This window comes from Pelmatolapia mariae, linkage group LG14 (assembly GCF_036321145.2).
Source record: "Pelmatolapia mariae isolate MD_Pm_ZW linkage group LG14, Pm_UMD_F_2, whole genome shotgun sequence".
Lineage (NCBI taxonomy): Eukaryota > Metazoa > Chordata > Actinopteri > Cichliformes > Cichlidae > Pelmatolapia > Pelmatolapia mariae.
The window spans coordinates 35,652,683-35,680,081 of NC_086239.1; the positions used below are offsets into that span (position 1 = coordinate 35,652,683).

The following is a 27,399-nucleotide window of genomic DNA, read 5'->3' on the forward strand; positions in this document are numbered from 1 at the left end:
CTCTGAACTTTTTATTTAATTTTAGCTGTTCATAGTTCAAAAACTCGTCCATCACTCTGAGTTAACGACAAGCAAGGTTATCCTAGTTAACTAAAACGAAACACTGAGGTTGGGTTAATTATAGTGAAATTACAAATAAAAAAGTAAAATGAAAAAAAAAAAAATCTCTGTCATGGACAGTGCACAGGAGAGGTGGAGAGGAGATGCAGGCTAGGTGCACTGGGTGTAGACGGGTGTCAGGGGTGATGTGATTTATGACAGAAAGGTAGTGATAGCGAGAGTAAAAGAGAAGCTCTCCATAACCTGCTGTGATGTATGGTTTGGAGAAAGGACGTGAGGCCAAAGACAGAGGAGCTGAGGATGTTATGATGTTTGTTGGGAGTGAGCAGGATGGACAGGATAGAGGCAGATGATCCACAGATAATCCCGCAGTGAGAGCTTGTCCTTTAATAACACAATTTATCTGCAAAACAACAAGTTTAAAAATAAATGTTATGGATTAAAAGTATAATCTACATGCAAAATATAGTTTATTAGAAACATATGCATATAACAGGTGTCATTATATGACCCCCTGCTGGTCTCTAGTCTTTGTTTTTAAAGGTTTAGTAAGCAAAAGACTATTTGACCTGAGACTTGTGTAGTGTTTATTAACTCAGAGTTAGTGTTTATACTGAGGGTTGTTGGAACATTAATAAAGCCAGTGTTCCTATAACTGTGCGGTGTATGGAGCACATGATTGTGGCCCATACACCATCTCTTAAAATGTAAATATTCAGCAAAAATTCTCATAGATTTCTTTAAAAGAAAAACTTAAATAATTCACAGTGACATTGCATGTGTTTATTTACCATTTTCTTAATTAAGGTAATATGAAGTAAGATTAGATTAGATGAAACTTTATTAATCCCTCGGGTGGGTTCCTCCAGGAAATTCAGTAAATTTAACTGCAGAATAAGTCTGCAAACTACATCAAGTCCTTGTGATTTATCTTCTTGATAAATAAACACCTGAGTATAACCCACTTGTGTTAAATTGAGGTCATTTGGTTTTTTTGAAGCAATAAGCTCAGGTAATTTCTTTAAATGCATCCAACTTATTAAATTTTACAGCAACTGGAAGTAGGAAGAAAACATTTGTCTTTATTTTGCCAGTAAATAAATTATTCAACTTTAAAAAAACATATTTAAAACAAGCAAAAACAAAGCAGTACTCAAAAGAAGCACTCTCATCCCACTTTGATTTTTTTCTTTTATTGCCAACACACACTTTTAAAGTCCTTCCTTGATGTCATAGCAAACATTCAGCTGGTTTTCAGGCTGTGGCTGATTGTGTTTAGTTCAAGTGTTGTCGTCACACAAGGCTACAGTAAAATCTGACTTCTGTGCAGTGCAGGCCGGGCTTTCACACGAGACAACCAAAAGAAAAAGAAAAGAATCACTCACAGTCTTTTAACTTCAGCTGTGGTTAATCCAAATGTTTCAAACGAGAGTAAAATGCAAAAATCAGACAATATGTCTTTAAAAAAGGGGAGGGGCATAAAATGAGATCACACAGGAGGTGACACCCTTGTTTTTAGTTGGAAAAAGAAATTTTACATTGAGAAAAACTTTGAAACTCTGCTCACACATCCTTTCACAGTGGTGAACGCTTCCTCATATTTACTTTTTAAACCCTCATTTTCTTTGGGAATCATGTCATTAATACATTTAACGAGCTGTGGGATGTTTCTGCAGTTGGGTTTGACTTTTCTGGAACATGTTGCTGAAATAAAATCTAAGGTTTATTAAAAAAAGATTTGATATGTTGTCTTTGTATTGTTTTCGTTTAAATAAAGATACAAACTGTTGAAAATGATGGGATTCTCTTTATTTAAATTTCACAGTCTGAACAGCTTTTTTTTGGAGAGAGTGAATTAGCTTAGGAAGTTACGGAAGTTTAAAGGCGTCCACTTATGCTTATTTCCATATTTTGATGATTGGGTTCTGATAGAGTAGCTTTGCATGACTCGAAGATCGAAATCATTCTTACTTTTTTTTCGTTCAGTCTTTCCCTTCATACTCAAAAGCTGCTTTCATCCAGCTTTTATGACCTCAACTAAATACTTATATTTACTGCTGTGTTTTTTTTTAATCTTAAAAATGTTTCCCCAACAATTTGTCAGCTTCCTTCTTTGAAAACCTTTCATAGTTTTCTGTAATATAATTTGCCCATGTGTGTGGTAAAGATCATGGAAAGTTGTGAGGAAATATATTTATGTTTTTAGACATTACGGGTAAATTCCCATTTCTAATCCCTGTGTTGTGCTTAAAAGTGGGAATGAATCATTGTGATGTTTTGTAGTGAACCACGGCTAACACAGATATAATGCAAAGATTTACTGCTGCAAAAGCCCTGAGACAGACATTTAATGCCCAAACTGACAGCTCAGCTGATGTAGTAATGAGTCCAGTCGACTCCTTTTTGCACAAAAATGATCGAAAACTAATGAATAAACAAATGATTAAGAATATTATAGAATGTCTGTGTAGGTTCCCAGTCATCCAGGTCATGGTACTCTAAGGAGCTTGGAAAGAAAAGCAACTGGATTTTTTTTAAATTTTCTTGAAGATGTTCCACCTCTCATCAGAGAAGCTTCTTCAGTTCTAATACATATCTTAGAATACGTCATAGATAGGGAAACAGTATAGGCACGATAAACACAGACAGAGCCATTTAAAACAAGTCTGTCCATTTCATGAGTTTCTATTGTAATATCTGGTACTGATGGAAAGTTTATAGTCTCCTAAAAGATCAGGAGAGTAACCTTAAGCTAAATAATGGGGTCATAAATGACACTACTCTGTCATTTTAGCCAGTAAAATAGCTTCTAACAGTACATGTATATGACATACAGTGAGAAGAATAAAAGGTTCCCTTTATTGAAGACTGACAGCTTGTGAAATGATGCAGTGAAACTGAAAAACCTCTGAAGAAATTCAAGTTTGTCAGCCTGTATAAACAATTTAAATGTGTGAGGCTCGGGTTCAGGCAACAGGTATGCTTACCCTCTGAGTTCAGTCTGTTTACATGGTAATAGTTGAAAACTAGCACTTAATACAAAGCACAGCTGAAGCTGATGGAAATTCAGTTAAACTGGAGGTGTTCAGTTCTACATAACTGATATATTAAACAAAAAACACTAAAGTGATTAGAAAACGAATTCTAAATTTCTCAAAGTGTGGCCACACAGGGAAGGATGCCTTAACTTTCTTTGAATTCAAACCCAAAGTTGTCAAGTAAGCAAAGAGTGAGTCAGACTGAGCTCGTCTGTTGTTGTTACTATAGCAGCAAACCTTGCAAACATTAACAAATAAAGCTGATGTCAAAAATTAACAGGACAAAACCCCACAAACACCAAAAAGGATTTGTACAATTTTCTGTGAGGGCCTGAATAGAAAGGACGTCAAGAGTTACAGTAACCCACCCTCTGGAAGCCACAAATACATCTGACGGATTGGTATGAAGTTGTTGCAGATACCTCTGATCATGAGTTAAAACTTATAAACTTCAGAACAAGTGAGAAGATTACAAACATCATCTGTTTGAATGCCTGAGCTAAATTTAGAAGGTTTAGATTTGTGTGTCAGGAAGTAGAGCAGGTCATCTTATAATTGTAAAGTTGTTGGTTCCATGGCTGCTCCAGTCTAGATACCAAATATCCTTGGGCAGGATACCAACCCCAAGCTACTCTCCAACACATCCATGGGATGATGAATGAAAACTATGCTTAAGAAAGCACAGATAAAAGTGCTTATATAAATGAATCAAGCTGGGGTCACAGGGTAGCGCACTTGACAAGGATAAACAGAAGAAAATGGATGGATGGTTGTTATTTCAGTCTTAAACTTTGAAGACAACCACTAGCCCGGCTATGAGCTCAGCATCAGTAGGATAATTTCTATCAACAGTGAGGTGAAGTCTGAGAAAAACAAAAGAGAAAAAAATAATTACTTGGCATATTCGAAGCTGAAAGTTTTGTTTCAGTGCCTGAAACATTTTTGGAGGTTTGTAAGTACAAATCCAGCTTTGTACCTTGATGCCCTTCTGTAATCTCACTGGTGACATTTCCCCCCTCCAACTACAGATTACTGACAGATTAACAAACTTGAATTTCTTAGTTTTTCACAAGTTATCATTTCTGAGTACCCACCATTTAAAAATGATTTTCAGACCAAGTTTCAGTGATTGTTGGAACTTCTTCAATCAAAACGACACAGTACACCTTGAGGCCAGAAGTTAAAACTCAATCAGAAAAAGATGCTTATCAGAAACAATAAACAAAGGAAGGACCCACCCCAAAAATATTTAGTGTGCTGGGTCCAGTTATTGAGAAATGCCTTTCACCCAGTTAGCTGTATGTGGATTTGAGGATTTATGCCTATAAATAAGCCCAGCTAGTGATGTCACCTACAACTGTGGATCTGAAACTGAATAAATCTGAAACAGCAGTTTAAAAACAAAAAAACAAAAAAAAGGAGATTGAGTATTGGTGGGTTGCAAAGCAGGTTGCAGATAACCTGTAAGCAGGGTAAAGCAGCTAAACACATGCACAGTACGAGACACACAGATTAGATTCTCAGAGGTTTTAACTATCCTAAGAGACGGGGATCATGCATGCTGACCTGATAGTCGTGGAGCAATTCTTCTTTTTTAGATCTTTTTAGGCAAACCGAACCTCTAAAACCACCGGAACAAGCGGAATAAGAGGTTAGATGGTGCACCATATTTGGGATTTTGTGGCAGTTCTGCTGTACGTCTCTGTGCTTTGTGTGACAGATTACTGCAGGTTTAACTGTTTAACTCCTCAACTTTGACAGAAAATAAGAATAAAGCAGCCCAGCACTGAGACTTAAGAGTTTTGGGATAGATTTTTCTCTTCAGAGAACCAGAGGAAGAAACCCCCTACTGACTAACACAGAGACAGATGAGACTGAATATAATTAAATGAGTGTTTTTCCTCAAAGATCACACAAAGAAAGAACTCATTAAAGTCCCCCAGTGTCATCAAATGTGTTTAAAAATACAACAAGGTATCATCTGCAAAAAAACAAAAAACCTAAGTGAGCCAGGCCTGTGCATAGAGAATAAAACTGCATATAATGCGACTGACATGTGGAGTTAGTTTCATCTCAGGTGAAACCTGAGGCAGACAGCCTCACTGCATTCAGAAGAGTTTACAATAATCAGAAAACTCCAGCGTTTTTTAAAATGTTTTTTTGCACATCAGTGTGTAAAATGGATTATTCTCAACATCAATGTGTCGTAGTAACAAACTTAAAAGCGGCTTCAGCATTTTGACAAAATTGCAGATAAATCTTTATGTGGAAAGTGAAATAAATTAGACTAACAGTTTGTTTTTTTTGCAGGCTGAAACAGAGGAGAGAGCGTCAGTAAGTCGGTACTGTTTAAGTCAGTACTGCAACGGCAACAGACATGTTTGCAAAAACAAGGCAAGAAAAAAAAATGGACAAAAAAGTAACATTCCTCATAAATACAGAATAAATATTAAAAAACAAACAAAAAACAACCCCACACATTCACGGTCGTCTTTCTTTTTCCTCACTGCTCACAGGATTTGATTCTCAGTTCAACAAGAGCAAAACGATTCCCAGTGCAACTGATAAAAATCAGCCACATTTTAATATGAAGGGATCACCTCTGGAAGGTGAGCTTGGCATCAAAACGTAGCTAAAAATGAAACCTTTACATGCCATAACATGGTCTGATCATCCACCTATCCCTCATGGTGAGATGACCACTGAAGGTTTACCCAAAACGCACTTTTTCTCCAGGATACCAAAACCTGGTTCTGTTACTCGGAATTATAGACATTAAGGTAAAAATAGTTTTGTAACCACTGGAAGTATGATACACAGTATGCTGTGTGCAAAAATCATGGAAAAAACTAAAACTCCGTTAAGATGATGACACATGGAGTGGGTGTGAAGTTAATCTGGAGTTATGAGGGCTCGAAAATGCTGGAAATTAATAAATTAAAAAGTTCAATCTTCCACTCAAACCTGTGTACTTTAAGGGTCTGCAACTCGCCCCAAAGTGAGTTGCAGACATAGTGTGATGTAAAGTTTTACATGTCTTCATTAAATACACTAAAGTCATTTTACAAAAACAAAATCTGCTGATTCTGAGGGGTGGGGGGCACTGATTGGTTTTCCATGTAATGACCCTGGTTCTCCATATTTACCTCAGCAGCTTTTTATTCTCTATAATTCACTGCAGCTGATCTCGCATTCACCGACCGGTCAGCTGACAAAATACATTTGCACACTCATTTTGAAGACGTTGCAGAGGCTACAGCACCAAATTACAATCAGGTGAGAAAGAGTAGAAGAAGAACTCGTTACTTTTCCAGGGTTGTTTCCTGTTTAGTGGAATTTTTGGTGCCCTGCACCAATCAGACACTGGATTATTGTTTATCCTCAACACATTTCCTCGATTTAAGTTAGCCTTATGTGAGTATAAGCTTATCAAATGTTTATAGATTGTATGGAAAATGCTAAGATTTTGGTTAAATATGATAAAACAGCCTCTGTGTCTTTACTGTATGTAACATGATGTTTACTGCAGTGCGCGGTCACCTCCCAAAGGTCTCTGAATTCTTTAACATAAGGGAATAGCAGGAACAGGAAGTTCATAGTTGTCTTTTTTCTTTAAGGTGTCGTCCTTTGCCAGATTTATGATAAGTATATAAAGTGTAATGGATCTGCTGTATAGCACATCTGCATATTTTCCTTTGTAATTTTACAACTTTCATCTCTAAAAATTATTGTTTTGGTTCGACCCCCTGACACATCCTGTGAGTTTGTTTTATTTGATTCCCCCTAAACGTTTGGAGCTTCACCTGTGTGGTGGCAGGTGTTTCTAGGTCCTCATTATGGTAATAAAAAGGGAAAAGTTTTCACTTTTTCATCATTTACTCCATCTCCAACTCCATTAGCATGGAGCAAATTCAGAGCTCTGGTGTGATGAGAAACAATCGTGTTGTTGCTCTGGACCAAGCTGCAAAGCTGTGTGAGTTTGTAGAATAAGTTCAGCTTGTTTTGAGGCAGTCACCAATCTTTTAAAGGCTTTTGTGATTCAGAGACAAACTGACAATTCTAAATAGTTTTTATGTCCCGGTGATAACGGAATTAAAGTTATGGCTGCAGAATCGTGAGAGCTGCTTTAAAGGGACTAAATTGTTGCTTTGCTTCAAACAGTATGAAGGTTTATGGGCTGAAGGTGATTTGTAGGTTTCTGAGAGTTCAGGCAGAAAGGAAGAACAAAAGGGCAGTGCGCACACATCACACAAACTCAGACAGTGTTCTGCTTTGGAAAAAGGTCCAAACACCAGCAGCTCATTCAAACCTTAAGTAAAAGCAACAGAGCAGCTGTGTGGTTTTCTCTAACTGTGCAAAAAAAAAAAAGACACTCTTAGAATGAATGAGGTAAAAATTTAGACACTGAACTTCCATCTGAGTGCATGCGCACTGGGGCAGTTACACTTTCTCGTTTTGTTCTTGAGGCTCTGCAAAGGTGACGTCACCTGCAGCCCGGTCAGGGGATCACAAAAAAAATCTGAATACCAGCATTTAAATTCCCAACCCTTACCGATGCAACCACAAAGTGTGACAGATTCTCCACTGAAGGGGGAAAAAAAAATCATAGAGCAGCATGCTGTTGAAAGTGCACACACACACATACAACACGCACAACTAAAAGATCAGATACACACCATGCACTCAAACACACACACACACACACGATTTGGCAAAATACTCCTCGGTAGTTTGAACTCGTCTCTCTCCTCCTCGATGGCAGCTTTCACTCTGCATTCCCTCTTCGAGTGTTAGATCAGTGTAGGACAGGAGGGATGCTAAATGGCTGCGGCTAAGATGGCAGCCGTCGCATGAAGTGAAAGCAAAGGACTGATATCAGCTTTGTTCTCCTTTTCTGCCCTCACTCCTCCTCCACCTCCTTCTCCGCAGTCCACTGCTGATGAAAGTAAGGCAGGAAGTATTCAATTACATCACTATTTTTTCTTCTTCTGAGCTGCTGGCGGACGGCGCACGCCGCCGTTCCTCTCCTCTGAGCAGACACTAGAGGGCAGCAGGGACAAACACACGGCCAGATGACTCAACGCTACGGCTTGAAATGACACTCCGGTAACACATTGGTGTCTCACAAACACAAACAATAGCCACACTTTTGTTAAAAAGGCTTTTCCGTGTCCTTCAGCGCGCTCCCGGCCCTCTTCTCCTTCTTCAAACACATCCTTTAAGTCCTTGTTTGTCTCATCTCGCAGGTTTTAAAGCGCCAGATGCAGGCCAGTCGTAAAAAACAGCAAAACACACACTCCGTCTTCGCTGCCTAGGCCATGTAGATGAAGGTGTTGATGTCCGCCTCGTCCCTCTTTATGTATTTGTGCTCGATGAGCCACTCGATCTGCTCTTTTATCATCTTTTTCTGAGGCAGAAACATGTTCTTCAGGATCTCCACCAGCTCCGTCTGCAGCTGGGCGTTGCTGATCCGCTTCCTCATCTTCATGATTTGGATGATGGCCTCCTGGAGAGGAAAGAAAAGGAAATGTTAGAACTTTACAGCTGTGTAGACCAGGGATGGACAACATTTCATTTAGAGGGTCGTACTGATTTAAGCCTGGATTATACTCTGTTCCTGTTATAACTCTTTGAAGTCTGCCACCTAGGCACATGGGCATTTGGTGAATTGTGGCATAAATTCTCTACGGACACGTCTGCACACAGGCATGAAGACGTCCACATGGACCCTCGTGCTAACTGTCTGATGAAGTCATTTACATTTACCGTTACATTGCCTTATCATTACTCTGTAAAATGTCCTGAAACGCACTGTCACATAATTACCAGTTAACAACATAAACCTGAGGCTACAGTCTCAAACACCAACACAAATCCCACATAAATAACTACTGAGGACACACATACAAACTTTCTTGTAGTATTTACGTGTGAATACAAAGGTAGGTAGAAACAGGTAGAAACGGAGGCTGTGGCTGCTGGGCTGGGGTCAGAGTGCACTCAACCTTAACGACACCTTAACGGGTTCTTGGCTAGCTTGGCATTAGTATGCTGGCTGTGCAGATATTTGCTGAAGTTGTGTTTTTTTTCGTGCAATAAAAATACAAGTAATGTTTATATCTCCACTCCTCAAAGCTGTATCACGTCACAATTTTCTTCCTCCCACATACAAACTGAAATCAGCTGATTGTAGCGCAAGTGAAAAACATGAAGAAGAAAAGAAATTGTTTTATTTTTTTCTTGCCCAGCTTCCAGATAACTGAACAACTTTTGTAACGCAGGTAATGACATAACAATAACTGTAATGAAATTTGTGAATTGTGACTGTGCTTTACATTAATGAAAAATGTGAAGTGATAACGGCAACATCAGCACTGTTGTCGAGCCGTAACCTGCTCATGCCCCGGATGAGCTGAACAGAAGCAGCAGAGTTGAAGCATCTCTGTCCTGCAGCCATCAAGGCTGCACACAGTCTGTGTGGGTGGAGTGTTTCCGTACCTGAGTTCTGAGTATTCTGAGCTGAACGATTCCTTCATTCTCCTCTTCTCTCATTCGCTCTGTGGTCAGCTGCAGACGGCCAATCAAATTGATCTTTCCCCGCTTCTGAACTTTGGAGTTTTTACTGAGAAAAATGTCGACATTTAGACACAGATCAGTATCTGAATATTGGGACTTACACAGCGGTGATATAGAGGAGAGCTTTAGTTACTCCGTACATGAGTGGATTATAATAACAATGAAACATTTAAACATGTCCACATCATTTCCACAGGTTAAGATTTATATAAATGCCAAGACCTACATGAGAGAGAACTCCTGGTTGACGTAGAAGAGCGTGCCGTCTGTGAAGTCTTTGGGTGAGCTCACCGGGGGGTCGTAAGACAACACCTGCCTCTTCAGCTTCGGGAAGGCGACCAGAGACTGCACAGTGAGGAGAGAGCAGGAGACCTGAAGTTAAACTTTATCATCATTATCAGCCACAAATACCGCGTGTTAAAGGACAGCTTGACTCTTATTTAATCACCACTGATTTTCTGTGGGCATAACTGTTGCTTAAGTTTCATTCTATTTTTGGTTAGGATGTTTTTTGTCTTTTCCTAGAATCGGTTACTGGTGTACGCTTAATAAGTCCATTCTTGGTCTGTTCCCATTTTACTTGCAGACGTACAGACAGGCGTTCACAGGCTCCTTCTCTGTGGAATTAGCTGCAAAATAAACCAAACCTAAAAGAGCTGCTCACGTTAAACAGCATTAAGCTCATGTTAACTGACCTGCAGACAGTTACTTCATGGCTGCTGGAACATTACTGCCCCCTTGTGGCCAGATATAACTGTGACAGTTACCTGTTACTATGTTTTTATGTCATGCAGTATTTTCATTATTGATCTTACATGTTTAAACTTCTTTCGTGTTGTTGCATGCATTATTAATCTATGTAACCACTGCTGGTTGACCCGATGCCTGCCTTTGCCGGGGCACTGCTGCAAAAGACATTTTTAATCTTAAGAGTCTTAAAATAAAAATGTAGTACAGGCAGTGCTAACAGTGCTGAGCACGGCTGATTCTGAGTTCAAACCCCCCTGTTGTCCAAAAGTTGAGAAGGAATAGATGTCCTTTCACTTTTCAAACAAAGTTAGACACAATCTTCCCTTTTATTTTAGAAGTCTTTTCACTTTTTAACCAAATCTCAGTGTTGTTTAAACATCTGCTGTCTCCACTGGGTGGATGGCTTTGCAATACAGGCAGCGTTATCTCTACTACAAGTTACGAAGAATTGATGCAACCTCAGTAACTTTTAAATCCTCTGTATTTCTGGTCTAACTTGTAAGTGGAGAATTTCGGTCTGACCCAGAGTGTTCGGCGTAGCTCTGCGTCGGGCAGCTCTGTGGCCAGTTTGAGGTTCTCGAAGCTGATTCGCTCTCTGGGTCTCTGATTCCAGGCAAACAACACGGCGAGCTGGAACGTCGTCACCTCCAGGTCGTACTGCCCCACTTCATTTTTAAAGGTGATCTGATCAGAGCAGAACCAAAGGATAAGGAAGGAAAATCGAGTGTCAGTGTTGGTTTGGTAGCCCGATATCTTCTAAAGAGAAAAGTGGGCAGCAGCGGGCTGTAAACAAAAGCTTTGCTAAAAAATACACCAGAATAACACTTCAGTAGTCTCAACCAGCACTTCCAAAAGATTGTCAAGTTAAACTCTTTTTCTAACTTTTCCACGTGACCCAAAGAATCCCTGTTTGAAAACTGGAAAGTGTAAACAGAGGTGACCAGAAAAAAGATCACAGAGATAACAAAAGTCTGAAGGAGAAAAGTTCATGAAAATATGAGTAAAACTGAGAGAGTATCACCCGAGCGTGAGAAAATGCTCAGGTGTGCACACATGAGTATCATTTAAAAAGGATATTGTCAATAACTTGTGTTCTTTTTATTTAATCCAGTTCTTTTCTCATGTATTTACGTTTATGGACATTCTTGCATCCAAATTTCTTATAAAAATCCTGTTTGATAATAAAATTGAAGATTTAGAGTTCCCTTAACTCCAAATATCAGGCGTTCTTCATAAAAGAAGGTGTTAAGAAACAAAAATAATCTTCTATTTCCTAATTTGTAAAAACCAAAAATAAAATTTAATTTAAATTCCCAGAATCTCCCACACTGCTATATTTCTAGGGCTTTTATTCTGAAATGTACAGACAGGAAGATGCCCTGTTTTTTGCACATGCAGAAAAAATTAGAACAAATTTGTATGGATGACAGATAAACAAAGAAGAGATGAGAAAAACAGAAAAATGTATTCAGATTTTAGTTTCCATTTTCCAGGAGATTCGTGTTTTCTGCTCTTCATGGCAGCAGGAACTCTGCTTTATTCCACACACTCACAATGCCGTTGGACATGAGGTGATGCCAGTGGAGCTTCCGACCGCTGTGATTCCTCTTGTAGAAGTCCTCCACCTCGGGGATCAGGTCCTCCAGCTCTGTGGGCAGCGAGACGAAAACCTTCTCACTGCTTCGTGACCAGGCGCCGGCGTTCAGGATCTTAATGTTCACGCTGTCCGCTGCACGGAGAGGAAAAGATGAAGTGAATAATCAAGAGAAACCGTTTACGCTCAGTTTAATACGTGACACGTCATAATCAAATTGTGCTTTAACTGTTTGAGACATGTGCGGCACCATGCTACACATAATATCGCAGACATATGTTATAGCTAACGCATGTTAGCATAAAAATAGTTGCACTGTATGCTACAGTGCGTGTGTGTGTCTTACCTGGCAGTGCCAGCTTGTTGTGTTTGTGCATCTCTTTGAAGACCTGATTGAGGTCCTCTGACACCTTGATGTCCTGAAACATCCTGGCAAGCTTGTTCACATAATCAGCAGGCATTCCTACTTCCTACAGCCACACACAGACACACAAAGGAAGCAATAAAATCAGACAAACGGGTAATTTGATTGTTAAACATCAGATTTACATCACATGGCATGATGTGATAAAATATTTAAAAGAACCAAAGTCTTCGTCTCTATCAAGTAACCAGTTTTTCTGCGCCGGGAAGAGCAGATGTTTTGCATAAGCACAAAAACATAAATCACTTACAGGACACCCAGAAATGATAAAAGCACTTAAAACTGGCTTAACACTTTAATTTTTACTAAAGCATATAGTTAGGGCTGGATCAGATGACCCTGAATCCTTCCTTAGTTATGCTGCAATAGGTGTAGGCTGCTGGAGATTCCCATGATGCTCTGAGTATTTCTTCTTCAGTCACCCTTTTCACTCACTATGTGCTAACAGACCTCTCTGCATTGAATCATACTTGTTATTAATCTCTGTCTCTCTTCCACAGCATGTCTTTATCCTGTTTTCCTTCTCTCACCCCAACCGGTCACAGCAGATGGCCCCGCCCCTCCCTGAGCCTGGTTCTATCGGGGGTTTCTTCCTGTTAAAAGGGAGTTTTTCCTTCCCACTGTCACCAAAGTGCTCACTCATAGGGGGTCATGTGATTGTTGGGTTTTTCTATATATATTATTGTAGGGTCTACCTCACAATGTAAAGTGCCTGATGTTGTGATTTGGTGCTGTATAAATAAAACTGAATTGAATTTTGCTGCATTAATATATTAATGCGATATCAATACATATGTTAATGTGTCGCTGAAATCAGGAGTGATTTTATGACTCTGCTGCTGAAAGTTCAAGAAAAGCTGAACTCACTCTAAGCCACTCCACCATGTTCTCTTCAATCTCGCTGTCGGCCGAAATGTCCAGGATCAGGCGCCTGGTCAGATGAGCTTTGTGGTAACGCATGAACACGTCTTTGTTCTGGACGTATTTCAGCACCAAGAGCTGCAAGGAGGGGAGAGAAAAGCATGAATCTGCGAGAGAACGAGAGAAGGGGAAGTCATAAATGGACTGATATGCTTTGAGATTAGACTCACCACTTCTTTGAGTTTGAGCTCAATTTCCTCTGAGGTCAGTTTCTTGCTGAGCGGGGTTTTCCTTAGCAGCATGTCACAGTAGTTTGCCAGCAGCTCCGGACACTTCGACTCCGGCTGAGTCTTCATTCCCACCCTAATTCAACAAGGAAATGCATTCACACATTTATGCACGCACACACACAGACCAGTTTTAACCAGCGACGAGCGATTTAAGACCCACAGTGGCCAAACGTACCCTTTCTGTTTCATCGGCAGCTCCAGTTTGAAGATTGTGGCATCATTGACGACCGCTTTGTAAGCCTGCGAGGTAACAGAACATACCGCCGCAATGAGAAAAACAATTCTTAAAATACTGAAGAGCCCTAAAGCCCTTCAATTTCAGACAATAAATTGAAACAATTTGATTTCTTCACTAGTGGTTTTAGCAAAAGCACAGCAGACTAAAGATTCCCGAAGTCCTTGATAAACCAGCTAACAGCTGAACAAAATAACATGTGATGTTTGATTTTTTACTGTAACCCTAACAGAGATCCCAGCAGCCCCCACCTCCAGTAGTCCATGCTGTTCTGAGTTAAGACGTTCTGTTTATTTTAAGCAGAAACCTCCTCAAATCAGCACAGATCAGGATGTGACAGTACAATGAATCCACATGTGTGAACACCGGATCATTTTTCTTCCCGGTGGATTACATTGGATAAATAAAGCTACAGTTAAGTTCTTATGAACCTGGAGTATTTGTGCAGAACCCTCCTGCTATTCTGAAGCTGGTCTGTAGCACTGACACTGTAAAAGTGAAACCTGTTCATATGAACTTTGACCAAAATACCAGCCCAAACGCTGCACCTGACCCTGGCCCTGACCTGTGAGGAATGCACAGGCCTGCACATTCTCATTTAAATATCACTGGATATTTAAACTTCAAGGAGTGACTTCTTTGGAAGTCAGATAAAACAGACCTTATCTCTTGCTGTGAGGAAGCGTGGGTCATCCTGGAAAGCCTCCTTTACCAGCTTACTGAAGCGGTTAAACAAAGTCAGCAGCTGCTCCACATACTTTTCAGAGTCCTGGACAAACACACACACATTAAAAATGACTGAGCATACTGTCAGAGCAGACCTCGAATATTAACTTTCATCTCTCATCTTTCAAACATGCCAACAAACGGCTCATTCCATAAAAAAAATACAAAAAATGATTTCAAATCTCAAAAAGGTTCCCACTTAAATCAGCTGATTTTTTAAATGAAGCCATGCAAGGTTTATTCATACTATGAATGTTTCCCGAGTACAACAAAGGAGTCCAAACCTTGCACTTAAAGAAAAAGAGCAACTTTAAAATTGCCAAATTTCACCCGTACACACCGTGAGGGCCTGTAACTATGTTAAATGCATTTGCATGGCTTCATTAAATAAAAAACATTGAGCCAACTCTGAGGGGAACAGCTACAGGAACTGACTGATTCTTCCTCGAGTGACCGTGGTTGCTGAAGTGTGTGTTTGTGCACGTACAGTAGTGATAGTCTCTGCAGCAGCCACCATGTCCGCTAGTCCAGCACTGATGATATGCTCCTCCAGGTCTTTCAGCATGGGCTCGATCCCGTTGGGAACCTTGTCCATCAGTGAAAACATGAGGTGCAGCTCTGCTCCAGAGAAAAGCAGCGTCACACACTGGACAAGAAGCACGTAGGATGAAACTAAAACTTCCTGCTCTTTCTGGCTCATGGAAAGCCCAGATGGCTGAGGATAATCCAAGTCCTCAAAATGATTTTTGCCAACTTAAAGAGTAAGCTGAATTTGTTCATGAAATTATAAATCATTCTACTAAAAAAACAACTTGTGTTGTAAATGCTCACGAGCCCTGACTGTGGTTGGTGAACAAACAGCTCTACATGTAGGAAACCAGAGCAGAAGCAGTTTCTATCTTTAAATCTACCCTGACTGATGCAGCAGCGAATTTCAAAGCCACTATTTTCAGCAATGTTATATTTTGTAGTGTGAATCAACTGAGTTAACTTCAGAAGCAACGTTGCTGAGGTACTCACTGACTGTCTCGTTGCGTTTGATCATTCCTGGACATTCGGCGAGGATTGTCTCTTTGAACGAGGTCACCAGAGCGTTCACGCAACACTCCATCAGCTGTGAGGATACACAGAACATACAGACTGCAGTTAGGACGAGATATAAATTAACAGGCAGCACGTACATTTAACAAGACTCCCGAAATTCAGTGTTTAAACTGAAACCAACACAGGAAGTGACCCTAAAAGAAAGGCCAAATGAAGGAAAGCAGACACAGGAGGGTTCAACACAACCAACGGATGACTGAGAGAAAGTTCAGTGATGAGCTGCTGACCTGAGGTTGTTTCCTCACGACTTCACAGGTGAAGTTGCTGTTACATCGTCTTGTTACAGCTACTTGTTACTTTCACAGGTGAAGTCGTAGGTGTAACAAGATATAACAAGTTTTTTTTTTCTTGCAGTCAGAAGTTTTGAGTTTAAGGAAGCATACGCAGGCTGCAAAACATATTTAGGAGCCCAAGAAGGTCCCATTTTTCCACAACAAAATATGTGACAACAAAACAAAAGTTTGAAGCAAAGAGCCAGCACGGCAACCAAGATGGTGAAAGCAGGTGGAGCTGAGTCAGCACCAGCTGTACTTTTTACTACAGTCAGAATTAAACCTGAGGGGGTAAAAGGTCCATGGCAATCCTTTCTTCATGAAAGCACCTGTTCAACAAGCTTAAACATGAAGAAAAGCGTCTCCTTCCATCTACCCTCAGGTGTGTCGACACAGCGACAGCACAACTCAATTAAAATCAAATGAAAGCCGTTTGATTTCAGGTGAACTCCAGAAATAAAAAAGCCGTCTCTCTTCCTGGCAGCGATGCCTGTAGCATCCAGGCGGGTAGCAGAATAAACTTTAATTAGCTTATTCACTATGTTCATTTATTCATTATAACAGTGGGTCTCAAACTGGGGTGCCTGGACCCCAAGGGCTCCGCGAGCCATATATTGGGGGTCTGCGAAAACATGTCGTGGCACATAAATACATGTGCATCACCCGGGGCTGAGCTAATTAGCACAATGGACACATTTTTAAGTCCAAGCCAAACCAGCTAAAATTAGAAAGTGTGACGACAGTTATGTTTGAGTTTGGCTTTATCGAGAATGACGATGAAAGACCAAAATGAGTTGCATGTCTTCGAGTGGTAGCAAATGAAGTCAGCCAAGCTAAAGCGTAAAGAGTTTTATCAGCATGAGGACTGTAAGGCGGCCCTTGGAAATTTTTTTTACCCGCTGTAAGAAGGAGTCCCTGCCTCCCAAAAGTTTGAGAAGCTCTTAGTAGTAATAATTTTAGCCCAAAGTCATCTGGGATGAGCTCAAGCCCTCCCTCGACCGTGAACTGGATAAGCTGTTAGAAAAATGGATGGCTGGATGGATCGATACTAATTATTGTGCAGATTTAGATCATAGAATCAAAAATATAAATCGTTAATTTGTTGGTTATATACATCAAGAAATACATAAATTATGAAGGCAAAGTAATTAACATGAGCTTTCTCCACAGGCCAATAATCTTATCTGTCCTACCCCAAGTCTCACGTGTACAGCACAATCAGGCTTGATTATGATGTTCTGCACCAATACACTGAATATAATGTGAGCAGATGATGGGACAGTTTGGAAACACACGTTCAGGACAGTAAAAGAACTTCTGATCCTCTTAAAGACACTTACTGCTTGAACAGAGTTACATTCACGACGTGTTTCTAGATATCTAAGAGCTCTCTTCTCCTCCTCCCTCAGCTTTGCATCTGCCTGTAAGGAAACACACAAAAACACAGAAAATGAAGATTAGGTTCAAACAGCTCAAGCTTTTATTAATGCACAAAGCCAAGAGCACAACTTTATTCTACGCTCTGTCCTCAAAATGTTTTAAGGTGTACTTCAGGATTCATTAGTGGGATCATTTTATATGTATCAGTACTATTGTGCCGTACATATTTCATGTAGTTCTGGACACCGTTCTGCTGCAGGTAGGACGGCGCCTGAGTTCTGTAGAACCTCTCTGTAGAGTCCAGGTAGGCTTTCTCAAAGTTATCCCTGTAGATCTGCAGCTTGTCCTCTGGGTTAGAGCACAGGTTGACTGGTGGGAGAGAAGTAAGAAAGTGTTTATTTATATTTTTCAAGATTTTTTTATTAACTATGATGACACTTTGGGGCTACTGAAGGCTGAATACAGTTTGTTTCCTCATAACTTGACATTTTCACTGTACATTTTTTACATTTTTTTCCTTTATCTTTCCTAAATGTATCACTTTGATTTCAAAAATACTGTCTTTGGCTCTTATTATCATTATTTTATCTTCTCTTCCGAGGCAGATTTGAACATCCACCATTCATGGGTTTTACAAATTGGATAAGCAGTGATGGAGCCTGAGGAGAAACACAGCTTCAACTGGAGACCCACCAATCCCCCCCCTCGTGTCTTACCGTATGACTCTCGTACGCCTATCACGAGCTGAGAGTCAAAGGCCTCGCCCAGCCGCTCGGCGTGCACCAGCTTCATGGCGCTGTCCTGCAGGCGACTCTTAATGTTTGAAAAGATCGACTCGTTCCACGTGTCCAGCATCAGCTGTGAAAAATAAGGAGGGAGTTAAACAATAAGCTACCATCAGTTTTCTGCAACCTGAGAATAGTGAAGCCGAATTTATTTATGAAGCGCTTCTAACAAAACCTCCTGCCTGCTGAGTCACACTCCCTCACCCACAACATCCCCCTCACTTCCGAGACCTTCCTCACAGAGATCAAATAAATATCGTATGAGTCATGCTTTAAGCTGTTCACTGATTCGAGATTTCGAGGCTAACTGACCCTTAGCTGCTCTCCACCGTCTACGTATAACAGTTAAAATTCAATGTTTTCTTCTGGTGAGCCTCTTCTTTCGCAGCCTTTCTGCCTTTTACTATTCTTCCACTTTGATATCTGCCCTCCCTACTAACCTTTTCCACTTATGACTTTATAAAGTTCATAAAAATCTTTGTCTTCTTTCATCTAATCCCCTCCTGCTTCTTTAGCTTTTCTTCACAATCAGCCGTCCACACCAGCCACCGTGTTTCCCTTCTGCTGCCTTTTGTGCTTCTGGTTCCTCAGCTCATATGTTGACCTCTCACCTTGCGTACAATGCTGTCCTCCATGTTGGTTTTCTTGTTGCTGCCTTGTTTTCCCATCAGTGTGATCTCCAGCTGACAGAAGGGTTTGGGCAGGATGTCGCACTGGGTGAAGAACTTCCTCCACTCCACAATGTAGGCTTTGAGGAGAGCTGTGTCATCCTGGTGGCTCAGTACTCGCTGCGAAGACGGAGGTGACATGGATCAACCAGAAAACAAACAAAGAAACACACTCAACATGTCTGTTTGTCCCTTTCCAGAGTAAGCATGACAATTAAAGGTCACATCTGGTGGTTTTCATGCATTTTATGGTCATGCTTGCTTCTAGTAATTGATTAGTCTCTTATTTTGTACTAATTAGCAGATATCTGTGTCTGTATAGTTGTACAGTATATGGATGCAGCTTGCTAACCAAACCACCTAACTCTCAAAATGTATTTATATAGCAGTAAATCACAACAACTGTCATCTTGAGGCATTTTATACTGTAAACAATGGACCTGGATGTGAGAGCCCAAATGTCTGATGAGGTCACATTGAAACAGGATTTAACCTTCCAGCTCCCCATCACTGATTTCATGACATGTTGTGGGGAAATCACAGTTAGCAAGTGAGTGTAAAGAGTCTCCTGGTCACTCTACTGAAGCGGTTCCCTTGTCTAAACCAATCACAGTACTTGTAGCTCTGAGAAGATGCCAGGAGCGAGTATGCAACATGTGGAAAAGGGCAACTTTGGACAATGACCCAGCCTAATCCTCCTGACATGATCGGCGTTTATCTGCTTACAGCTTGTGCTTGTTTGATGAAGTCGAGGATGTCGTCTTTGAGGGCTTGGTGGATTTTGGCTGGTCCTTTGTCATCCCATAGACACACAGCGTGAACATCTCTGGAGGACAGAAAGAGCACATCTGTGAGGCTTTAGACCTGAAATTGTTTTCATGTAAACTTAAATTTAGAGTAATCTAAGCTTCTTCATAAAGCTCCTTTCTACGTCAGAGGTCACCAGCTGCCTGACAGTAAAAAGTGCAAAGACAAAGCAAATACAGCTGCTTTACACAAACACCGAACCCCCCCAAAAAGAGTCTAAAAAAACTGTAACCCAAAATACCCACAGGTCTTAATGACAGTGGAAAACCACACTCGCAACCACATCTGTGTCCACATGTGTTTAGACACCTTTCTATTATAACTTTCTTTAATAACATCCAAGCTCCTCCGTGCATGGACGCTCGTGTTGCAGCTCAGGGCTGTGAAATTACTCCAACTTAGTGCAACATTCACTCCCTGCAATGCTACTGCATTTGTATTCAGGTCAAATAATTATTTTCCAATTAAATCATAATTAAAATACAAAGACATTCACTTTAAAAATTATTTTTAAGTTCAATAAATCTGTTTACGTGCTTAATTGAGTTACAGCTCAATAAAATACTTCTGGCTGTTCCTTTATTTCCCACGAGGTCTCCACAGCAGATGGGTCTGCATATTTCATTTGGCACTGATTTTATACTGGATGCTGTTCCTGATGCAACCCTCCCATCAGTCCAAGCGTTGGACTGGCACTAGGAGTACATTAGATTGTGACCCCGACACCCCCCCAAGACTGGGCTTTAAACGTTACAATCACAACATTGATGATAATAACTGATTAGGAGAAGCCCCACCTCCACACCACAGGACCTGCTGTTCTGGAAACGTTCAGGCCATTTTTTCGGCTTTCAACAGCATCAAACTCTTTTTACTCACTTCCCAGTTTGCTGCACTGAGATAAACCTGAACCTGATCTGGATCCAGGATTTTTTTGCTCTCTGTGTCACTGAGAAATTAGGTTAGATAAGAAAATCTGGAGGTTTGACATCATATCTTTACAAATACATATCACATTAAAATAAGAACAACTGTGAGATGTTTCCTTCATGTTCAAAGGAGAATAGTCCAAATAAGCCCAGATGCAGATATTATTCTGGATCCAGGAACTCCAGCGTGATGTGGAGAAAATGTTGTTTGCTGGTGGATCAAACCAGCAAACAACATTTTGCTGGTTTGATCCACCAACAAATGGTGGGTTGAGCTGTTTTCTTGGATAACTGAGTTTGGAGACTTTCTCCTGCTCGCCACGTTTATTTAATCCTTCTCACCTGTAACTAAGCACCTTACATATGAATGCTCTGTGAGCTCCTGTCTCCACATGAAACGTTATAAACTTGCTAAAATTTCCATCAACTGTTGGACCACTCTCTCTTCAAACATCTTTGGATAAGATAAGAAGTCGCAGTAAAACTCTCCGCGTTCCTGTTCTGCTATTTTCATCATATTTCTCAATACCAAATGACAAGTCACCAACTTCCTCTTCACCTCTTTTGGCCTCCACACACTTCAAGTTTAGATAGTGCAAAAATCACAAAAAAAGCCTTGCAGGGCTTTTAACCTATGAATCACACGATCTTCTGCAATCTTTGACATTAGACTGAAGGCTAGATAAATGAAATTCTCCAACAAAGCCGTTATAAGTGCTGTACTAAATATGAATGTAATCCTCTATGCAGCTCTTAATTCCTGAAATAGCACTTGCTGCTTTCACGCCTTTTATGATTTAACACAAATTTTAAAGTCAAAACCATCATATTTTCATGAGCAAACAGGTCAAAGCACCTTTATGCCCTTGTGGGTTTTACTTGCAGCTGCTTGTTGCTTTCTATTCCATGAAGCGGTTATGGAAACACAAACTCCACACTACTTTGAGGATTCCCACATCTTCAGCCTTTGTAAGACATGTTTAATGCTACTGTGCATTAAATTCAAGACCAGTTTGATAGTTACCAAAACAGAAAAACCAACAACGAGTCTCCAGATGTTCAGCTCTGTGAGCTGTTAGGTGTCTCTGTTATTACCAACAACAAACTGCTCTGAGATGTTTTGGGCTACATCAGCTGCAAACTTGCTGATGTAAGCTGTCTTGTCAGAAATGTTCTGGACTAACAGACTTAGCAGAACAAAAAATAGGGTTAAGTCTATTTTATTGCCTCCCATTGGGGGTAACACCAACATGACCACACATGCACACATGAAACAGGCACACATTAGTAAGTAAAGACCTCAATTAGCTGTTTAATTCACAAAAGGACAAAAATTCATATAATGCCCATGTTTACACAAAAGGAACTTGTACCTCCTTCAAGAAACCGACAGAGTTCGTAGGCCTGTCCACTCGTGCTTTATGGGAGGAAATATCAGAGTTACCTGTAACTAAACTACGAATAACAGTTTTCTCTGAGATTTCCACAACACACTGGTTAGTCTGGAATCTAGCACAAGGATTTGTGTACAGAGATAACAAAAAAAGGTGAGCTAACGTTTGTCAGAAAAGCTGAATTTAAAGGGACTGCTGGCATTTATACCACATTGATCTGGCCTTCTGATTAACACCCACTTTACTTCCCGAGGAGCAACTGTTCACTGAGCTATTTCTAATAAATGAATAATGAATAATAAACTAATGTATTAATACTGATATTAATACATTAGTTTTAGGTGAACAGAGGGCAACAACTGCGACGGCTCACTTTCTCAAGGGCTCCGTATGTAGACGTGAATTTCCCCATTTACTTTCTTCACTGACCTTTTGGAAAATCCTAAATTGAAGATTTTTAAAGTTTGAACCAACCAAACTGCTCCGATTTGCATCATGACCATTAAAGATGTGATTTGGGAAAAAAATTGTACAAAACCATGTGCATAATTACTTTTAACTGTGAAGGAACAACTCATTACATAAAGGACTACAAATCCCAGATTCCACAGAGAACGATTTCCACCCTTCTTGAGTTTATTCCTTTTCATTATTGTGGTGTGTGCAGTAAAAATAGCCTCGGACTGATATGCTGCAGAGCTTCATTCCCGACTAATCACCGCTCTTGCAGTTTCTGAAGTTTTGCATTCACTAAGTGACCCGACGTGCACTGGTTTAAACATCTCCGTGGTAACAGCAACCTGCACCAATCAGTCGTTATTTAAATTTAGAATTGTGGGTCAAACAGTTCTTCTTCATGACATTGCAAATAAAAATGTCTTTTTTTTGGTTAAAACACAGCTGATATCGTATGGACGTGTGCTTTCTACAGGAGCGCCTAGCATCATTTCACAATATTTCAGTCCACTTCAGGTGGTTACAACATTATGGCTCATTATCAAAATTCCTGTGGAGGACGTGAACTGGATTTTTACTTCCAGAATCTCACTGTTGTGCTCTATAGATTCAGAAGCTTTAAGAGTTTTGAAAGATCTGCAGGACCTGTGAAAGCATTGCAGAACAATAACAACACCTGTTGAACAACACCTGCATGAAAATGAACTAATAAAGCAGCTGTTTCCAGAAACGTCAGCAGCTGCTGTGTAACTAACGGACAAAGCGAAAGAGCATCACTTACGAGAACAAGTCGAACCACTGTTGCTTGGTGACAGCTTCCTGTCTGAGCAGCTTGAGGACGATGGGCCGCATCAGATCCCACTTGTCCTCAAACTGCAGGGACCCCTTGTTCTGCAGGAGAGACACGGGATGGGTGGGAGTGGGAGGAAGAAGAAAAACAGCCATGAGAACAGAGGCGTGAAGACAGAAAGCAAGACTAGGCAGACGTACGCAAACACAGACAAACGACGACAGGCCAGTGGCTGCAGTGAAGTTTTTAATATTTTTACATAAGCAAGACTTTTAAACACTCGTGTGACACCTGTGGTAACATTTGCTGTTCAGCTGCACACATTTATATAAGATCTGGAAGAAGGAAAAGACGACTTTAGAGCAGAGGTTTTCAAACTTTTGTGATAAAGTCACATTAAAGTGCAAATCAGTGTTTGAACACACACCTGTATTTACATCTGTGCAAACTCAGAGACACTATAAGGAGGACTTATTGTGTCAGAACAATATAGACTTTATCCTTTATTTATCCAGGTGAGAGAGATTTAAAATGGCACAAATACAGAACCACAGACTGCAACAGAAAGGTTCGGTTTCATTTCTTAACTTAAAGACTACCACAGCCAGCAGTTCTTTCAGCTCTTTGTGTGGATTTCTAACAAACTGAAAAGCTTTGAGCCCCAACTCTGTCCTGACTCTGGGGACAAGTATGTGTTAAATATTGTGAAAACGAAGGCTTCACTGATTACGGTTTTTACACGTACACAGATAAGAGGAAACCAACCCAAGCGTGTGAGAAAAGACAACCACTTAGCTGTACTTGCATTTTGTCTTCTCTTTTAAGGAGCTATGCACCATTCCATTTATTTGAGTGATTTTTAACTGCTGAAATTTCCCAACTCTGGGATAAATAATTATAACGTATAATAAATTTTATCATCTTATTCTTTAGGAGCAGATGATCCACTCTAATCTAATAACATTAAAAAAAGCTTTTTTTTTAAAAGTAGTAATTATTTGTTAAAACCCCCCAAAAACTTAACATTCATTTTGGACACAAACCTTCAATGTGTGTTTTAAAGACAAATTCTGATCTATAATTATGTCTTAATGCATGTATGCTGTGATCATTTTAATTGAATTCCCTTCAGCAGTTTGAGCTTAGTAAGAATAGGTAACATTTGAAAACAGCATGAACCTGGGTTTGTCGGCATGAACCTCCACTAGCATGCAGCCTGTTGTCATCACCTAATTTATTTATTTTCATTTTGCTCAGTTTCAAACCATCCACCAAATGGTTTTCCAGCCCTCTGTGAACATTTTTTTTCTTTCTTTAGCTGACGGGTGATCGGTGCTGGTAGTCAGCTGTGGTTTGAGCCACACGCAAAACAAACCCCAAAACAAAATGATCCTGTTACACCCACTTTGACTTCCTGGTTTGTCTCTCACTCTCATAATCCCCATCATCCAGTAACTATGCAAACAGACCGGGCTACCTATGACAAAGGTTTTCTCTTTTTCCCCCCCCAGGGGAAATGACCGTGTACAAACTGTTACATTACTTTATATGCAATCTTACACAGTAATAATAAAAGATTGGTTGTTTTACATCATTTGGGAACCACAGATTTACAGTACTGGAGCACTTCTCATACTCTTTCTTCATATCTGCCCATCTAACACTTCATTTAAGCAATCAAAGCAAGGTTTTTGGAACAATGACTCGATTTTAAAGCACTCTGCAATGTTTAAGGACATTCATGGACTTTGATACATTTCAGCACTTTGTCACATTTCTGTTCAAATGTGCAGCCCTATGCTCACTGTATTTAAGCCAGGCTGTTTTAGAAAGAGGGAAAAGCTCCCGACCTCAGGATTTTTCCTCTTGGCCTTTTCAACAACCTCTGGACCGTAAAATCAGAGAATTGTGGTGCAGAGAGAATGCTGCTCATCCTCTGGAGCTCATAATCTGACACAGATCTGACCAGTTTACGCTCCTACCCCCACCTAAAGCCACGAGCTCTGAGTTGTGACTGAAAGAATGAGATTGTGGATACAAACGCCGGAAATGAGCTTCCCCTGAAGGGTGTATGAGCTCAGCCTTATGGACAGGGATAAGGTGAGGGGCTCTGTGATTTAGGAGGCACTCAAAGCAGAGCTCCTGCTCCTTCACACTGAGGACCCGACCCAGGATGCTTCCTGGGTGAGGTGTGTCAGGCATGTACAGCTTGGAGGAGACACTGGGACACACTGGAGAGATCAAGTCTGCTTGAAAAACAGCACGTGTTAGCTCATCAAGTCTCCCAACAGTGTGACAGCAGTCAGGGTCAAGGGTCAGATGGGAGGGGAGCCGCCTGTCGAACCTGTCAGGTGACTGTGAGGCAATTCTATAAATGGATAATTATGTTCAGCACCGACCTGACCGCCTCTGTCATAGGTAGCCCCGGTGTGTTATTAACGTTTGCTGCTGGAAGACATTATGTTTAATGGAGGCTTTTGTAGATTTAGCAGGTTTCGGTTGCAGAGGGAGGGTGTCGGTTTACCGGCTGTTAGATCGCTAAAATCAATTAAGAATAAAGACCTGGCCAAAAGAAACGTATTTACGGTTGAGCTGCGGGGTTGACGCGATGTCCTGTCGGTTGATTTTCTCCCCGAGCCGTGTTTCCCTGGCTCCAAGCTGGCTCCGGCTGTCGGTTCGTCGTCGCCGGCTTGAGGTGACCGGCTAACGGCTACGGTTTGGCTCGAGTTAAGAACCGCAGGAGACGGGCTCGGTTCTGCTTCTGCTCTGCTGGAGCCATACACGAATACCGGGCCAAACGGACTCCGATATTAACACCGGACAGACGACAGCGGTGACAACTGTGACTTCAGGCGCACCTATTTGTGTATTTAATCCGTCTATTTAAAAATTAGCGCGCTTTTATGCAAAACACGGGACCGACAGCACATATCTCCGTTAGAGGCGTGAACACACACTGAAACGGAGAGACTGAATGTGCGCACAAGCATAGGAAATGCGATATATTCGAGAGCTTCTTACCTTTAACAAATTAGACGTCGCCATGTTTCTTCAACTTATCACCTCGCAGAATCTCGCGAGACTCCTGCTGGAGCCGGCTCAGCATTAGGTAATGTCAATCCGCACAAAAGAGTTTTTACTGTGAAATCTTCCCAGAAACCTTATTTCACACACACACGAAGGGGCGGAGGGCTTGTTCTCGTGGATCACGTGTCACAATTAGTCCTAACAAGTGCAACAATAAAATTGTGTAATAACATGGACTAACAACAACAACAGCATTAATAATAATGTTGACTCATCTGTTTTGTGGTTGCTGTATAACTTTTTGGAAAGACTTTGAAAAGGATTAGGATTATTATTTTAGGGTGACATTGTATTAATAACCTTTTATTTAAATAGTTTAGAGATAGTAAATATTTATATGCTATACTGTCTGTGTTATGCTGAATATTGGAGAATGCTTTTTATTTCTCATTTTAAATCTTGTTCCAAACTGACATTGAGTTTTATTCTTAATCTGAAATTTAATTGTTATGTATTGTTTATATGATGGTATGTTGTACATGTGTTGTACGATGTAGAGTTTCTTTTTTTATTTGCTGTTATTTGGGATGGTGGGGATGAATGTTCACTCACAAATGGTCTTTCAGCCCTCTGTTGAGATTATTTTGCTTTTCCTGCAGCTGACGGGTGGAGAGGTTTAAAGTAAATATTATTTATTGCAGTGATTTCTGTATCTGAACAAAGAAACAATTTCTAGTGCTTTACTGAATGATCTGGATTCATATGCAAACCATTTTTTTACTATGAGATTTGCTTTCATTACAAACATTAAGATGCTCACAGTTTTCAATCATTTTTGTGTAAAAAGGGAGTTTTGGCATCACATTTACAACAGATCTTTATGCCACACTTGGCCGGTTTAGCAGGGATGTGTTGCTGAAACTGCACCTGCCTCTGAAAGCTACCAACTGTTCATCCACACAGAAATCTGTTCAATGGAGAGAGTATTTGGTTAAAAAGGCTACAGACTATCCAAATATCCCTGAAGGCTTGTTTTGCCATGGCCTATCTGCCTGTTCTGGATTGCAGGTGTTAAACCTGCACATGCACTTCAGGATATCTCTGTCAAAAAGGAGGGAATAGAAGCATATAATGTTTTTTTTGTTTTTTTTAAACCCTCATTCATATATTTCCACATATTTCTGCTTTATCCTTGACACTCCAATAGGCCAGTTCCTTGAAAACCAGGAACAG

General features: G+C 40.5%; 2 protein-coding genes across 2 annotated transcripts in view; one reads left to right on the forward strand and one right to left on the reverse strand.

The window, feature by feature from the left end:
* LOC135933758 (uncharacterized) overlaps positions 1-27,399 on the forward strand; it is a 375,148-nt gene that overhangs the window by 267,929 nt on the left and 79,820 nt on the right. The window lies entirely within an intron of this gene.
* LOC134640937 (cullin-5-like) lies at positions 1,162-26,184 on the reverse strand. Its single transcript, XM_063493044.1, has 19 exons — positions 26,161-26,184; positions 23,131-23,240; positions 19,490-19,589; positions 18,707-18,883; positions 18,027-18,168; positions 17,534-17,679; positions 17,271-17,351; positions 15,575-15,668; positions 15,042-15,172; positions 14,490-14,597; positions 13,769-13,833; positions 13,534-13,666; positions 13,310-13,441; positions 12,365-12,488; positions 11,978-12,153; positions 10,947-11,108; positions 9,901-10,019; positions 9,597-9,720; positions 1,162-8,604 (listed from the first exon to the last, which is right to left on the reverse strand). The coding sequence occupies exons 1-19, from the start codon at positions 26,182-26,184 to the stop codon at positions 8,410-8,412; spliced, it is 2,343 nt and encodes a 780-aa protein (XP_063349114.1). The 3' UTR covers positions 1,162-8,409.